This window comes from Polyergus mexicanus, unplaced genomic scaffold (genome assembly GCF_030449975.1).
Source record: "Polyergus mexicanus isolate NDT 795.1 unplaced genomic scaffold, iyPolMexi1.0 SCAF_11, whole genome shotgun sequence".
Taxonomy (NCBI): Eukaryota; Metazoa; Arthropoda; class Insecta; order Hymenoptera; family Formicidae; genus Polyergus; species Polyergus mexicanus.
In genome coordinates, this window is record NW_027223331.1 from 890,123 (window position 1) to 904,562 (window position 14,440).

Here is a 14,440-nt window from a genome sequence, read left to right on the forward strand (position 1 = left end):
GATTTGTTAACATTTTCACAACGACGTCTCGTCGGAAATTACTATCAGTCGGAGAAGTTAAGTTTATCAAAAGTAAGAGAAGACGGAAACAACAATCATCATGGGAAGCGTAAATGTCAATCGTAATGTTAGCGATGCCTTCTACCGCTATAAGATGCCGCGGATCCAGGCTAAGGTGGAGGGCAAAGGAAACGGCATCAAAACAGTGATAGTTAATATGGTGGACGTGGCTAAGGCAATCGGCCGTCCGGCCACGTATCCGACCAAGTACTTCGGCTGCGAGCTGGGCGCGCAGACCCAATTTGATTTTAAGAACGAGCGCTTCATCGTCAACGGCTCGCATGATGCCACGAAGTTGCAGGATTTACTGGACGGTTTTATTCGGAAATATGTTCTTTGTCCGGCTTGCGATAATCCGGAAACTGAGCTGATGATCAGCTCGAAGAAGGGCACGATCTCACAGGGCTGCAAGGCCTGTGGCCATCATGGTCTTCTTGAAAGCAACCACAAGTTGAATACCTACATTTTGAAGAACCCGCCGAGTCTGAATCCGGCGGTGCAGGGCAGTTCATTGACGGAGGGCAAACGCGGAAAACGCTCGAAACGCGCCAATGGCGACGCCGGAACCGCAGGTGCAACCGTTACTGCCACTACCAATGGCAACGATCGATCCTGCTCGCCGGAAAACGAGGTCAACAATTCCGCAGATATTGTAGTGGAGCCTCCGCTAGAAAAAAAAGTCAGCAACAATGAGGATGACGATAAATGGGCGGTTGATGTGTCTGAAGAAGCGGTCAGAGCTCGTCTCCAGGATCTGACGGATGGTGCAAAGGGCATGACTATCAGCGATGACCTAGACAAGAGTGAAAAAGAGCGCATGGATATGTTCTACAAACTGGTCAAGTGCCGCCGCGATGCCGGCCAACTCGACAACAATCACAAGGAGCTCGTAGCTGAGGCGGAACGTCTCGAAATCAAGACCAAAGCGCCGTTGATCCTCGCCGAATTGTTATTTGATCAGGGAATCGCCGCACAGGCGAAGAAGTATCGTGTACTATTGTTGCGCTTTACCCACGATGACATCAAGGCGCAGAAATATTTGATCAGAGGTATTGAACAAGTAATCGCGCTACACAAGGACACTCTGATGCCGAAGGTTCCCGGAATTCTCAAGGTAAAAGAATTCACTTTAGAATTTATTTATCTTTTATATTCTTTTCACGAGTCTATTAAGACGATGCTCTTTTTTTTATTTTAAAAATATACCCTTTGTATAAATCCTTTTTCATTGAGCATTTTTATATCTCATATTTCTTCGATATCGGTATTAAATTATTTTTTAGTTATTAAATTAATAAAAGTATTTGCGTATATTTCAGTTATTTTATGACGCTGATATCCTGGAAGAGAAGGCATTTGATGAATGGTCAAGTAAAGTCAGTAAAAAATACGTTTCGAAAGATCTGTCGCAAGAGATTCATGATCGAGCTGCACCATTTTTAACATGGCTAAAAGTCGCAGAGGAGGAAGAGTCCGAGTCCGAGGAAGAAGATGACGAATTAGAAGTAAGTGTCTCACTACACATAATGCTGCTAATTAAATATACTAATCTTTTAAAATTACTTTAATTTTTTAATTAATTTTTCCTTAATTTTAATTCTAGGATTAACTTTTCTGTTAAATATACAAGATTTTTGTATCTTTATTTTGTTTTGCTTTGAGATAATTAATTAGAATTGCTCGACGAGAGATTTGCAGAATCAATATATCTTTCTTTCAGAAAGTAATCTGTATTGGATTTAATGCTATAATTTTTCAAGATTTTATTTATTTATTTATTTACTCTCTTTTTTTTCATTTTTTGCTTTTTTATACTATATCTCGATGTGTTATATAATTTTGACATAACTTTTTAATGTTTTGGACTTTTATCTTTTAGATTGAATATGATGATAGAGCTAAACAAGAATCCCTGAAACAGCAGCAACCAGTGGTCGCGCCGAAGCCCGCCACCGCTGCCACCGCCGCCGTGAAAGATGATTCTGATGAGGATGACTTCGATATTGATGCCATTTAAAGCACACACACATAATACAACACATACATAAACATATACGCGCAATGGATGATGAAAAATATTAATTCGATACGTAATACAAGACAAATAATCATTTCTCTTTCAAAAAGAATCGAGCAAATGCAATCTCAAGTTATGCGCAAATATAAGGTTTTCGTTGTTTTAGATTGACAAGATCGATATAATTAACACACATAATGTCGTTTACATGTTAATGAAAAAAAGAAAGAAATTTTAATCGTTGCCAAGCGTTTATCCCTCTCTATGTACAGTGTGTATCCATGATATTTTTAATTGTTTTAACGATGCGGTAAAAAATGTACGTTGTCAAAAGCTCGTTATTTCTTTAATATTATTAATTGTTATCACGATTTTTTTAATGAATACGATAATGCGCGTATCTTAGAATCTGTTTGCATTCGTTTCGGATAAAAAATAGAAGACATTCATAGAATTCATAAGCATTACTGGGAAATTGGCCTGCTAAAAGCGTTCTTTATTGTATCTATATTTACTATTCTAATTATTATTATTATTCAAATAAATATGATTTATTGCAATGAATCCTACTATTTTCTATTCTCTATTGCAACAAGCAAAATAGGAAGATTATGTTGTAATTGTGCATTATATTAATATTTATATTTAATTATTTAAATTTATTTAACTTCATTTAGACATAATTTTTCAATTGTGCGACTATGCAAATCCGTCTGGATAGCTCCTAAGAAATGTACAAGCAAATAAAATATCATATAATCTGAATCCTCCATTAAAACGCTATATTATAAATACGTTCGAAAATCCTATTCATGGGGTAAAGTAATGTTTAATTCACCAATCTGGACAAAAAGAACATTCTTTGTCCTGATTGGTTAATTTAATATTATTCTACGAGTAATGGCCCTCGCGCGCACTAGACACGATGGGCGATATCTAATGAAAGCTTTATTTTTTCGGAAAACCAGAGCTCTCATTGGTTATCGCTCATCTCGTCCAGTGTGCGAGGGTCATAAGATTTTTGAACGTTTTTCCTAGGCAAGTGAATGTAATGGCGCTACTGCGCCAACTAGAAAAAGCATCGTAAAAATGGCAGCGTGACATCTTTCAGGATTTTCTTTGACCGCGGCGCTCTTATCGCACTGTCTCACAAAACGCGCGGGAAACTATCAAGATTATCGAACATTGCAGGAATAATTTTCGGTATCAAATCGACCTTTTTGCCGCAAAGAATTCATTTCCAATTATTTCTGATGAAACGCGACAATGAGGGGTAAAAGAGATGAAAAGTATGAGAATTGCCGAGATTTGGCGGCAAGGCACGATCAGCTGATTGGCGGGCGGCGATTTGGGCGCGAAATGCAGGTTGGAAGAGCCAATAAAACGCAGATCGAGATAATTTTGCCGCGTAAGGAGCTCAGTCTTTCCTGCTTCGTTGGCCGAGTCGCCGAAACAAAGTTGTCTGTCATCGCTAGTCTCGACGGTGGAAAATCTGCAGCTGCTGAAAACAGGATGGCATTGCTCGAATCTACCAAGGAAAACGTCCGCAAGCACCTCGAGGATGTGTCGTTGCACGTAAGTGTGTCGCGTATTTATTATTATATTACATCGTCGAGAATACACTGCTTTCTTCTTCTCTTATCCGTCTTCTATATTCGTTCATTTAGAAATATCGAATCACGTTTTGTTTTTCTTTCTATCGCACTCTTTGCATATTTTCTCTGTCAAGTTTTTTCGGCAATGATTAATATTGGACATGTGTCGATACGAACATAAATCTGCCGTTCATTAATGCAATAGAAAAGACGTATACGGGAAACAAATACATTTCAAAGCACAAAAATTAATAGCAATAATAATAATATTATTAATAATAATAGTTATGTCAAGTTAAAACGTAAGTTTATTTAATATATGAACATATATACGAACACGATATTTAAATGTACACATATGTGCAGACACACACACACACATACAAAACACATATCTGTATGTCCATTTTTAAGCTCAGCATTGCTTAAAATATGCTCTATCTTTCATTAGAACGTTTTATCATTTTTTATATTTGTAATTTTGTGCTATTATCATCAGTAACCTAGAATGAACGGTGAAGAGGTAGACAATTTTGTGTGAAGAATTTACTACAGAATTTTCTCACTGATTAGGACTTTTTTAGGTTAATACTTTTAGCTGCTTTAAGTTAATATATTTTTAGCTCTAATGTAGAAGCTCTGATTGGCATTTAACTTTGAATTTGTAACAAACAGATATATTTACATATATGATTTGCTATTTTACACAAATACATTATCTGAAGTCTGTACAATATTTAGTCTAGAATATAACATCTAAATTTAATATAAACATCTCAATTTAATATTCGCAAGATACTTCTTAATAAGTAATTTTTAACATAGCACATACTATTTTCGTTGGAATATATAATCCAATATTTGAACTGTGAAAAGATTTCATTAAATTATTGGTAATTATTTTAGTAATATAATCATTGACTAAAGAAATAATTATTACAATATCAATTATTATTCTTTTACTATAATCTTCTTTTGTTAAAGAGAACTTATTTATATAGAGATTAGATTATTTTATTAAATTTAGATTAATTATAGAGTAATCTCTTTTTGCAGACATCACCAAAGAAATCATGTATATCACCAACTATATCTCAGGACCATGGATTGAAAAATGGAGTAAATCTAATTTCCTTACTATATAATTTCAATATTTTGATATTTTATTTTATATTGAAATTTGATTAGTTAAAATATTTAATACGTATGAATTTGCATAGCTTTCCAAGACAAAAGCCGTGCGAAAAATACAATTGAAGGAAGAATTCAATCCAGAATTGGAACCACTTCTTCAAGAAGGCCCAAATCGTTTTGTAATTTTCCCCATTCAATATCCTGATATTTGGGAGATGTACAAGAAGGCAGTGGCATCCTTTTGGACTATAGAAGAAGTACCTCTTCACAAGGTAAATTATTAGACCTTTTTTAAAGAAATATAAATGAAATTTAATCAATTTTTCTTTGAATTTTCTATAACAATGCACTTTAACTTTTACAGTTGGATAAAAAAGATTGGGAAGAGAGGCTTAATTCTGACGAAAGATACTTTATCTCTCATGTCTTGGCATTCTTTGCTGCTTCTGATGGAATTGTTAATGAGAATTTGATTGAGAGATTCAGTCAAGAGGTAAAAATCGCGGAAGCGCGTTGTTTCTACGGCTTCCAAATCGCCATAGAGAATATTCATTCTGAGATGTATTCCTTGCTTATTGAAACTTATATTACCGATCCAAAAGAAAAGTAAGTACTGTGGAACAGATTGTTACTTATATAATAAATGTTATAAGCATTATTTATTATATTTATTTATATCTATCATATTATTTAAATTAAATTAAAGATTTTGATTACATTAAATGCATTAATGTTTGCCATAATCTTATTTGCAGAGATTTCTTATTTAATGCAATTGAGACGCTTCCTTCCGTGGGAAAGAAGGCCAATTGGGCATTAAACTGGATCAATCACGAGAGCGCCACATTTCCTGAGCGCGTAGTTGCGTTTGCGGCGGTTGAAGGTATCTTCTTCAGTGGCAGTTTCGCCTCAATCTTCTGGTTGAAGAAACGAGGAGTTATGCCAGGTCTCACTTTCAGCAACGAACTTATCTCAAGAGACGAAGTTAGTAAATTAACTTAATTATATCTATATGCATTTATATAACTATTGTTTGTCATTTTTTAGGGATTACATTGCGATTTTGCATGCTTAATGTTTAAACACATTGTACAAAAACCATCATTTGAACGCGTGAAGTCAATTATAATGGATGCTGTAGAAATTGAAAAGGAATTCTTGACACAAGCATTACCAGTCCAACTGATAGGAATGAATTGTACACTCATGTGCAACTACATTGAATTCGTCGCGGATAGATTGTTCGTCGCATTAGGATTTGAAAAAGTATGTATACAAAAATTTTATTATCTTATTAGTTTAATTTGTATATTTCTTTTTATTCTGCATAATGTTATTACGATAAAATTTTAGGTTATATTAATTTCTTTTTTTTTTTCTTATTATCATTTTTTATTTTTGATTATCATTCTTATAAAATTTATTTTTGACTTTATTCATCTAATTAATACTATTATAATGTGAAATGTTAGGTTTATCACTCGGAAAATCCGTTCTCGTTTATGAACTTTATCTCCCTGGAAGGCAAAACAAATTTCTTTGAAAAGAAAGTGGGTGAGTACAAAAAATTCGGAGTCGCGGAAGAAGGTTCTCAAAATAAAACCAATACATCGGATGTAATATTTAGTGCAAATTTTTAACAATTTTTAAAAAAACTTTTTGGATAAATATTGTAGAAATATCATATATATAGTTATATATTTGCTCCTAGATGGAGAGAAAATGATGTATATTAATGATCGTCTACGATTTTGGAATAACTTTGTATTAACAATAAGTCTAAACATGATTGACAAATATTTTTATGACAGATAGAAGCTTGTAAAATATTTAAGATATTAATATTAAGATATATGCATAACGCCTGATGGCATTAATAAGAAAAGTATTGAAACTGCATTTTGTATTATATAATTACAATTTTTAAAATGCTCTTTTTTTCAATAATATGCTTAAGAAAATATAACGTATTTACGTAGTTTTATATTTAATATTTTTGTTTTTTTCGCAACATAACTAATTAACAAAGAAACTTTCAAAAGGTAAAGACTACTAATCCTAAAAAGTTGCAGCTTTGCAATTACAATACTTTTTATTAGTGTCATCATTATTTGACACTTTTGAGAAATTGACCATTATCTTTAACATAGATTTATTATTAATTAAAATGAATTCTATGTTATTAATATTGCAATATATATGGCACTTCAGAAAAATTTCTTTTTATGATTTGATAATAATTTATTTTATAATTGAACAATTTGATGAAAAATAATAGACATTATTATTATATTCTTTATTTTTCATTCAGGAGAATTAAAATAATAGTTTCTGTCATAAAGTGCTATATTTAATGATTTGATGTAAAAAAAACTGTATATAAATTTGGATGGATAATTATATAAATCAAAATCTCTTACTTTAGAACCACACACCAAAAGCTGGCACTTAAAACAGTATTTATATGAATAAGTCTTTACACATGAATATGTAATAATAATGCAGAAATAAATTTGATTGTAAAAGAGATCAAAGAATCTTCTTTCAAGCTTTTATTATGATTGCTGAAAAAAAAATTCTAGGGAATATGAAAGAATAACAAGAAATGTGCAAAAATTATATATGTAGATTTCTATTTTCTTTATATATATATATATTACAAAAGATATTTTATATATCTTTATTTGTATTCACAGATTATATCATATCTATTATATAATATAATATAAACATATATATTTAATATTTAAAATATTACGAAAAATTATAAGATATAATAAAATATATTTTTATGGAAGCCCATGTAACATTAAGGGTTATCGAAGAGAAGGTACTTCAAATCCTTTCTGCAATTGTTTGAGGTATTGTTTACGACATTCCATATTATCAGCTGGTCTATTGTATGGCAGCCAAACTGGCTCTCCCACAAAATATCTCTTTGCTTTTATGTAATTCTAAAAGAATTTATTTAGAAATTTTATAGAAAAATATATCTCTCTCTAGAATTTATTAGAAATTCAGAGAGAGGGGAAGGATTTTTTTGCAAGAGAAAAAGTTTACATAATTTATTACTTGTAATATCACAATTCAATATGACAATGAAAGAAACCTTTAATAAAATTAGAAATTGGTTTAAATTTATGAAAAAATTATTCTCTCCTCTGAATTTCTAAGAAAAAATTTGAAAAGAAGATATAGATAAAAAATATATATTAAAAAGAAGAGATTGATATGTGCACACTTACATTAGTGTCCAAAGTGAAACGATGATAAACCCCACTCGGTATGATTATTAGATCGCCGGCCTTGACTTCAATCCGTATCCATTGATCGTCCTCATCTCGTACATCAAAGTAACCTGATCCATCCAAAACTAAGCGTATCTCTTCATCGGTGTGAAGATGCTCAGTGAAGAAATTTTTCAACTAAAGATTAAACACTTAGATGAAGAATATTAATATAATTACAAAAATTTAAGAAAACTGTGCTTAAATATATACAGTAAATTACATGAATTACAGTAATTATATGTAATTGTATAGAAGCAGGTAACACAAAAACATTTTATATAACTATACGCCTTCAGTGGCTATTTTTTTCAGAGTCTAAAGTTTAAATTTTATTAGTCAATCGATGATTAGTTGATAGATCTGTTACTGTAATAACAATTGAATCTAATTAGAAAAATAATACATATTTTTTTATACCTTCTCTTCATAATTTGGTAAACACTCTTTGGAGCATGTTAGCTCATCTTCATATGTGTAACCGCGTTTTTCGCGTAAATTCTTCAAGATAGTGTCTGTGTCGTAATTGAGATGATTTACCTGAAAAAAATATATTTAAAAAGCTATATTATATTATAAATTAAAATTTATAATATATATAAAATTCTCTCTTATTCATGCAATATTATTATTTTGTGTGTGTGTGTGTGTTATACAATTTATTTTATTATTGATATTAAAATATAATATATTGAATATTATAATTTGACGTATGTGTGTTGTGTGTATATTATATATATTACATTTTATAGTTAATAATGTAAAACGGGGCAATTTTGACAATTTGACCAAATTTTTATTGTCAGCTGATCGTGTGTGCTTTTCAACATTCGTATTCGTATCGTGAATTTCTTAACCTTAAAATATTCGACACCCGTGACGGCGAACAGGTGATCCAGCGGTATGAATTCTGGCGGTTGCCTGTGATGTTTTAATCGTTGATCGGCATCGCTACTATCCATGTACCAGACGCGCACCATCGTTGTTTGAAGGAAAAAGCCGAATCGGCGACGAAACGAGAAGAGCGAAGACGAAGAGCGACTTTTGTGTTTTACTTTTGCGTTTAATCAGCTACTATGACGTAAGCGATCCGATAATTATCAAACGGTTTGCCGGCATTTTTCGATGATAAGGAATACCGAAAGAAAATATACAAATGATACGATGTTTATCAACGATTGTTTATGACGATCAAGGGGAATTTCAAATGAGAGACTTCCGTTAAATACGAAAATTCGGTAAGCCTGACTTCTTTTTTGTGTGCGTCTTTTATATCATCAAATTATAATTTTATTTTAGAAAATGTAGGATCTCTTATATATAATTTTTATACGTCTATTTGTATTTGTATTTTATTTCTATTTTATGTCAGACATTTTTTAGAATATGGTTTAGCTTCTATTTCTTTATAAATATATGTAATTATTTTGATCTCTAATTATTTCTTATTATCAATTAAAGTTATTATTATTTTATATTATATAATAACTTCTTTCTTGAAAATATATATTTTGTATTTAAGATTATTTCTTCACTAATGTTTTTTCTTATTTTTTAAGTTAACAACTTTCCACTTAAGATGGATGAGTTCTCTCAGGATATGCAGAAGCTCTTATTAAAAAAAGAGCGAGAATATGGTCAATTAAAATTTGTTTCGTCTCGAGCGACAAAAGAAACTTCATGTTTCATCGACGAACTGGTACAGGCTGTTGTTGACATCGTTCAAAAGTACAATCTATTCCCTGAAGATAATAATCCTAAAGAAGCCAGAAACATTACTCTTACTGCTGCTCAGTGTTACAATTATCTTCTCTTGAACACTAATTTTCCCTCGCAACATCTTCTTCAGGAGGACTTGCTCTATGGTCACCTGGTTGGTCTCTGGCCCACTTTATCACCATATCTCTTCATACAGGTATATCTATATATTAATAATATTTAATAGAAAATATCTTTTAGGCATATTAATTCCATGTTTTATAAATTTTTTAATAAACAATTACTAAAAGTTAATATTTGTAATATTTTATATATACATATGTATAATATATATATCAATTAATTTCCTTCTTGTATATTGATAATTTCATAGTAAATAATATTATACTATATATACATTGTCTCTTTATCTGGCATCTCTAAGAAAAGTATTGTATCGGATAATTGTACATACATATATATATGTGTATATTGTAAATATATATATATATATATATATATATATATATATATATATATATATATATATATATATATATATTTACAATATTACAATTGAAACCAGATAACTATACATGTTAATATTAAATCTTTGATATAATTATATATCAATACAATGTATGATACACTTGTAATTAAAAAATAGAAAAATTATTACATTTAATCATATAATATATTTAAGATTATGTGTATTATAATTATTATTTACTGCACTTTATTTATATTATTATAAATTGTACAGATAATATGGCGCTTGAAGTGTGAATGCATACTGGTCGAATCACTTATGTATATACCGTTAGACCTATTTGTGGAGATTCTAGAGGAATTGATTAAATATGTGAACGAGCTGGAAATATCACGTGCCAAGTGTTTGATTCTCGTTCTGAATAATAGGACATACGAAAAATCCCTGCGTTTGAATTTAGGTACACTATCGGAGAAAGATGTAACAGAACGCACATGCCAATTAGTAGCAAGTTTTCAGGCATTGTTAGATCTGCTCGGCAGTCCAAGGTTTACTGGTTTCCCCCGAGTTATCCGAAGAAGCGAGGTACGAGCAACATGGATTTCTCCTGAAATGCATTTTTCGTCATATTAAGTTATGCATGAGCAAGAAGATAGAGGCTTACACAGAAAATATCTATCTAGCAAAATTATTCAAACTCACATATGGCAATCTTGCTCACAATCGTATAAATTATTACTGCACTCTCCCTGTCGACAAGGTGAAATCTATTGTGGCAACACTGGATCAGGAATTGATCACCTTATTGCTGAACCAGATCAAGCAGGTTGATTGTTATGAGTACATGGGCTGGCTAGAAATCAATGACACTGAAAACATTATGATCTCGCTGCAGCGTGCCATCGTCATTGAATGCCACTATTTTATTAACTTCATGAAAGAGAATGAATTTTTGGAAAAGAACGACCATTTACTCCATTGCCTTCAGCAACTCATAGGTTCGAAAAATAGCAAGGAATCCTTGTTAACTCTTCAAGAACTCTGTCATAGCATCGCCAATGGCAAACCAGAAGGTATGAGAGAATTGATGAAACGCTATAAGGAATGGGACAAATCTATATTGAGTTTCATTAATGAGAAAATAGAATTGCTGCAAAAAGACGATTGCTGCATTTTGCTTGAATATCTTCATCAGATGTTTGCGTATCCGCACACCGAAGTAGAGAAATATCAAGCTTATGTATCGGTATTGAGAGTGATAGTACAGCAAAACATACAAGATGTGTATTACATTATAATAAAATATGTGCTGCGACATTTTGATGACAATCGTTTAGAATACTTGTATAATCATAAACTCTTCATAATGTTCATGCAACGCAATATGTGCTTACGCGAATCTGAAGGAATGCTTATCCTCCTGATTTTTGTTCTGTTGAATGCAAAGAAGGTGCTAACTACTCTCGTGGAGATTGCTATAGGTTGCAACAAGTATGAAAGCATTATATTTATGTCGAAAGACATATTGCTTCTGCGATCGTTTCTCATTATACAAAAGGACAATGAATACAATCTGCTGATGTACATTTTGAAGGACGTCTGTTTGCAAAAGGGTGTTACTTGGTCTTGCAAGCGTTTTCCGATTTTTATGGATATCATACTTGATCATAAGGTGATAATAATGTTATAGATAAGACACGAGGGTAAATATTTGTTGGAATTCTATTTGTTTATTATTTCTTATTTTTATTTTTCTTCCACAGTTGATAACTCTGCATGATCTGATGAACATTGTTTACATCCCTTATCTAATCGATAGCAGTTTCCACTACTTCAACTTTCTCTGCATACTGATGCATATGTACGATATTGTAGAAAAAAGAGTTTGCATACCCAAAGTGGATTATCCATTGCTGATCATAGCATTGACCAAGAAGATGTCGTTGATAAGAAAAAGCGAACCGACCTGCTTAAGGAGCACTATTCATGACTTGATAGGTCATATAACACGCATATTGAACGTTTTGTTCTACACCCCTAACATATTAACTGTCAATCAGCAGCGCGAAGTGATTGACGCAATCGATGATTGCGTGGAGCCGATCGATCGGGCGCGACTATCACCTCTGTGGCATATACTCAACGGCAGTGTCTTGGATATAATTCAAGATTATGAGAGACGTTGCTTTTTCTTACATCGACGACTGCGCACGGATCCGCGATGCGAGCCCAAATTGCGTGAGTACGCCCAGTCCTTCCGACTCGATCGGGAAAGTTTCCTGCGTCACATGATTTTGCATGCCACCGAAAAGGAATACGAGATTTTCGCGGTTGAGTTGACAACGATATTCTGGTGTAACTTTGGTTGGACCGACGAAATGGAGGCCTATGAGAATATGCTGCGCATCACTGGTGAGGCAGCGCAGCTCGCTCTGGCATTCTACAAGACTTTTCCCAATGATACGTTTGTATCACTGATACGCATCCTTGTGAACTTTTGTGACGTGTTCGCGCACATCAATCGCAATACGAACGATCAACAAGTAGCGATCCGCCGTATCCTGCTGAAAACTCTGCGCTCCTTAAAAGATTCTACTAATAGGACATATCTTAGCCAAATGTACGGCCTTCTGCTCGCACGTATAGAGGATACTTTAATTAAGAATTCATATTCATATATAAAACATTATTTCCACGAGGTCGACGACTGGATCGACGTGTACCTCGTTCAATGCGAGGGACTAATGACGCCCATACAAGAATCCGAAAAGTAAGTAAACATGATATTTTACTTCTGTTTAAATATAATTTTTTTTCACGCATTATAATAGTAATATTTATTTCTTTTCATTTTTTGTTTTTTAAACATTATTTAATTATTTTTTATTTATTTAATTTTTTTATCATTTTCTATTTTTTAATTTTAATAAAAAACATTTTTAAAATTTTTATATTTTTATCAAAAAAGAAAGTTATATACATATTACATAGAATTATGTAGAATAAATTCCACAAAATAAAAAAAGAATAGCAAAATAATATTGTGGAATTTATGTATTTTAGCAGCTCAAACGACTCAGGCAGCTCAAATGATGAGGCGAGTTTGAAAGACACACAAATATTACAGGGGGCTCGCAAGTTAACTAGCAAGGAAATCGACATGTTTAATTCCTATAGGTTTGTATGCGAATGTATTAAAATATCCAATAGGGGAACGCATCGTTGCGTTGAACGGATACGAGATGTTATACTCACTAAGAAAAAGGTATAATTTTAGCTTCGATAAAGTGTAAAAACAATATTCGCATACGCCGTCTTTTTTGGTATAATTTTATATAAAAAAACACGATATTATCGTAAAATATTTTCATCGAAATACATCATTTCCATCTGTCTTGATATATCGAATAAAGTATTATGCAACAAAGTTTTTCTTTTTTTATGCGAATTTCAGAAAGACAAGATGTACAAATACTCTTTTTACATACTGTATAATATCGATATTTTTTTACTACTGATTGTGCTCCGTAATTATTTACTCTTAAAAAGAATTTTAAGATCAAACGTTTCGAAAATTCCGTAAAAATGTTTAGTAATGTAGAAATGGATGCGGGAAATCATATTTTAAAACTTATATATTATCCGTTAAGAAAATACGGTATTTTTTTTAAATAATATCTTGCCAATTATTTTTTGGAAATTTTTGAAACGTTTGATCAATTTCGCGAATCTTTGTAGTTATTTTTCTAACCGAATGCCACAACATATATAAATTCTATACAGTATACTTACCATTAAGTATGGGAATAATGAAACGAGTGCCAGATAGAAATGAGAAATAAGAAAAATGTTTGAGAGAACTTTTCACCATTGAAAATTGTTGTAATCAAATAATTGTTGTATTTTTTTACTTTTCTGTTTACAATTATTTTTAAAAACAACAATCATTTTTTAAAAATAATTGTACAAATTATATAGATATACAAATAATTACAATTTGTGATAATTACAAATGTCATTATCTATATATCTATAATTATAGAGGTATTGTATTTCTAATCTATGTATTAGTTTCATATTTATTCACATTTTGTTGTGTAAACAAGTTTCTGTGAAGGAAAAAGAATTATCTTACAAATAATTCTTAAAAATTGCAATT

General features: G+C 31.7%; 4 protein-coding genes across 5 annotated transcripts; 3 read left to right on the forward strand and 1 right to left on the reverse strand.

Moving 5' to 3' along the window:
- The first annotated feature begins 98 nt into the window (after positions 1 to 98).
- Eif5 (eukaryotic translation initiation factor 5) lies at positions 99 to 2,637 on the forward strand. The gene is made up of 3 exons (XM_070304546.1): positions 99 to 1,174; positions 1,380 to 1,565; positions 1,940 to 2,637. The coding sequence occupies exons 1-3, from the start codon at positions 101 to 103 to the stop codon at positions 2,075 to 2,077; spliced, it is 1,398 nt and encodes a 465-aa protein (XP_070160647.1). The 5' UTR covers positions 99 to 100; the 3' UTR covers positions 2,078 to 2,637.
- A 585-nt stretch (positions 2,638 to 3,222) lies between these two features.
- On the forward strand, positions 3,223 to 7,339 carry Rnrs (ribonucleoside-diphosphate reductase subunit M2 B). 2 transcript variants are annotated; one of them, XM_070303840.1, is made up of 7 exons: positions 3,223 to 3,652; positions 4,729 to 4,791; positions 4,893 to 5,078; positions 5,171 to 5,412; positions 5,562 to 5,790; positions 5,854 to 6,072; positions 6,279 to 7,339. In XM_070303840.1, the coding sequence occupies exons 1-7, from the start codon at positions 3,344 to 3,346 to the stop codon at positions 6,444 to 6,446; spliced, it is 1,416 nt and encodes a 471-aa protein (XP_070159941.1). In that variant the 5' UTR covers positions 3,223 to 3,343; the 3' UTR covers positions 6,447 to 7,339. The 2 variants fall into 2 exon arrangements, with proteins under 2 accessions (XP_070159941.1, XP_070159942.1); XM_070303841.1 differs by lacking the exon at positions 3,223 to 3,652 and adding an exon at positions 4,067 to 4,195.
- A 151-nt stretch (positions 7,340 to 7,490) lies between these two features.
- On the reverse strand, positions 7,491 to 9,188 carry Adi1 (acireductone dioxygenase 1). The gene is made up of 4 exons (XM_070304213.1): positions 8,951 to 9,188; positions 8,514 to 8,633; positions 8,052 to 8,231; positions 7,491 to 7,760 (listed from the first exon to the last, which is right to left on the reverse strand). Exons 1-4 carry the CDS (start codon positions 9,071 to 9,073, stop codon positions 7,623 to 7,625), a joined length of 561 nt encoding a protein of 186 aa, XP_070160314.1. The 5' UTR covers positions 9,074 to 9,188; the 3' UTR covers positions 7,491 to 7,622.
- LOC138937695 (uncharacterized) lies at positions 8,921 to 13,889 on the forward strand. The gene is given in 6 exon segments (XM_070304212.1): positions 8,921 to 9,331; positions 9,653 to 10,008; positions 10,555 to 10,842; positions 10,844 to 11,953; positions 12,045 to 13,051; positions 13,345 to 13,889. Coding segments are annotated over 5 exon segments (2,949 nt in total). The 5' UTR covers positions 8,921 to 9,331; positions 9,653 to 9,672; the 3' UTR covers positions 13,553 to 13,889.
- The last annotated feature ends 551 nt before the right edge of the window (positions 13,890 to 14,440 follow it).

Bases quoted from the DNA above. Each gene is read 5' to 3' on its own strand.
- Eif5 (XM_070304546.1), top strand. From the start codon at position 101: ATGGGAAGCGTAAATGTCAATCGTAATGTTAGCGATGCCTTCTACCGC. The intron at 1,175-1,379 runs GTAAAAGAATTC...CGTATATTTCAG, and splicing joins AGGTTCCCGGAATTCTCAAG to TTATTTTATGACGCTGATAT. The intron at 1,566-1,939 runs GTAAGTGTCTCA...TTTATCTTTTAG, and splicing joins AAGAAGATGACGAATTAGAA to ATTGAATATGATGATAGAGC.
- Adi1 (XM_070304213.1), bottom strand. From the start codon at position 9,073: ATGGTGCGCGTCTGGTACATGGATAGTAGCGATGCCGATCAACGATTA. The intron at 8,634-8,950 runs GTTAAGAAATTC...TATTTTTTTCAG, and splicing joins CGGGTGTCGAATATTTTAAG to GTAAATCATCTCAATTACGA. The intron at 7,761-8,051 runs GTAAGTGTGCAC...AAATTCTTTTAG, and splicing joins GTTTCACTTTGGACACTAAT to AATTACATAAAAGCAAAGAG.
- Rnrs (XM_070303840.1), top strand. From the start codon at position 3,344: ATGAGGGGTAAAAGAGATGAAAAGTATGAGAATTGCCGAGATTTGGCG. The intron at 5,079-5,170 runs GTAAATTATTAG...TAACTTTTACAG, and splicing joins AAGAAGTACCTCTTCACAAG to TTGGATAAAAAAGATTGGGA. The intron at 6,073-6,278 runs GTATGTATACAA...GTGAAATGTTAG, and splicing joins TCGCATTAGGATTTGAAAAA to GTTTATCACTCGGAAAATCC.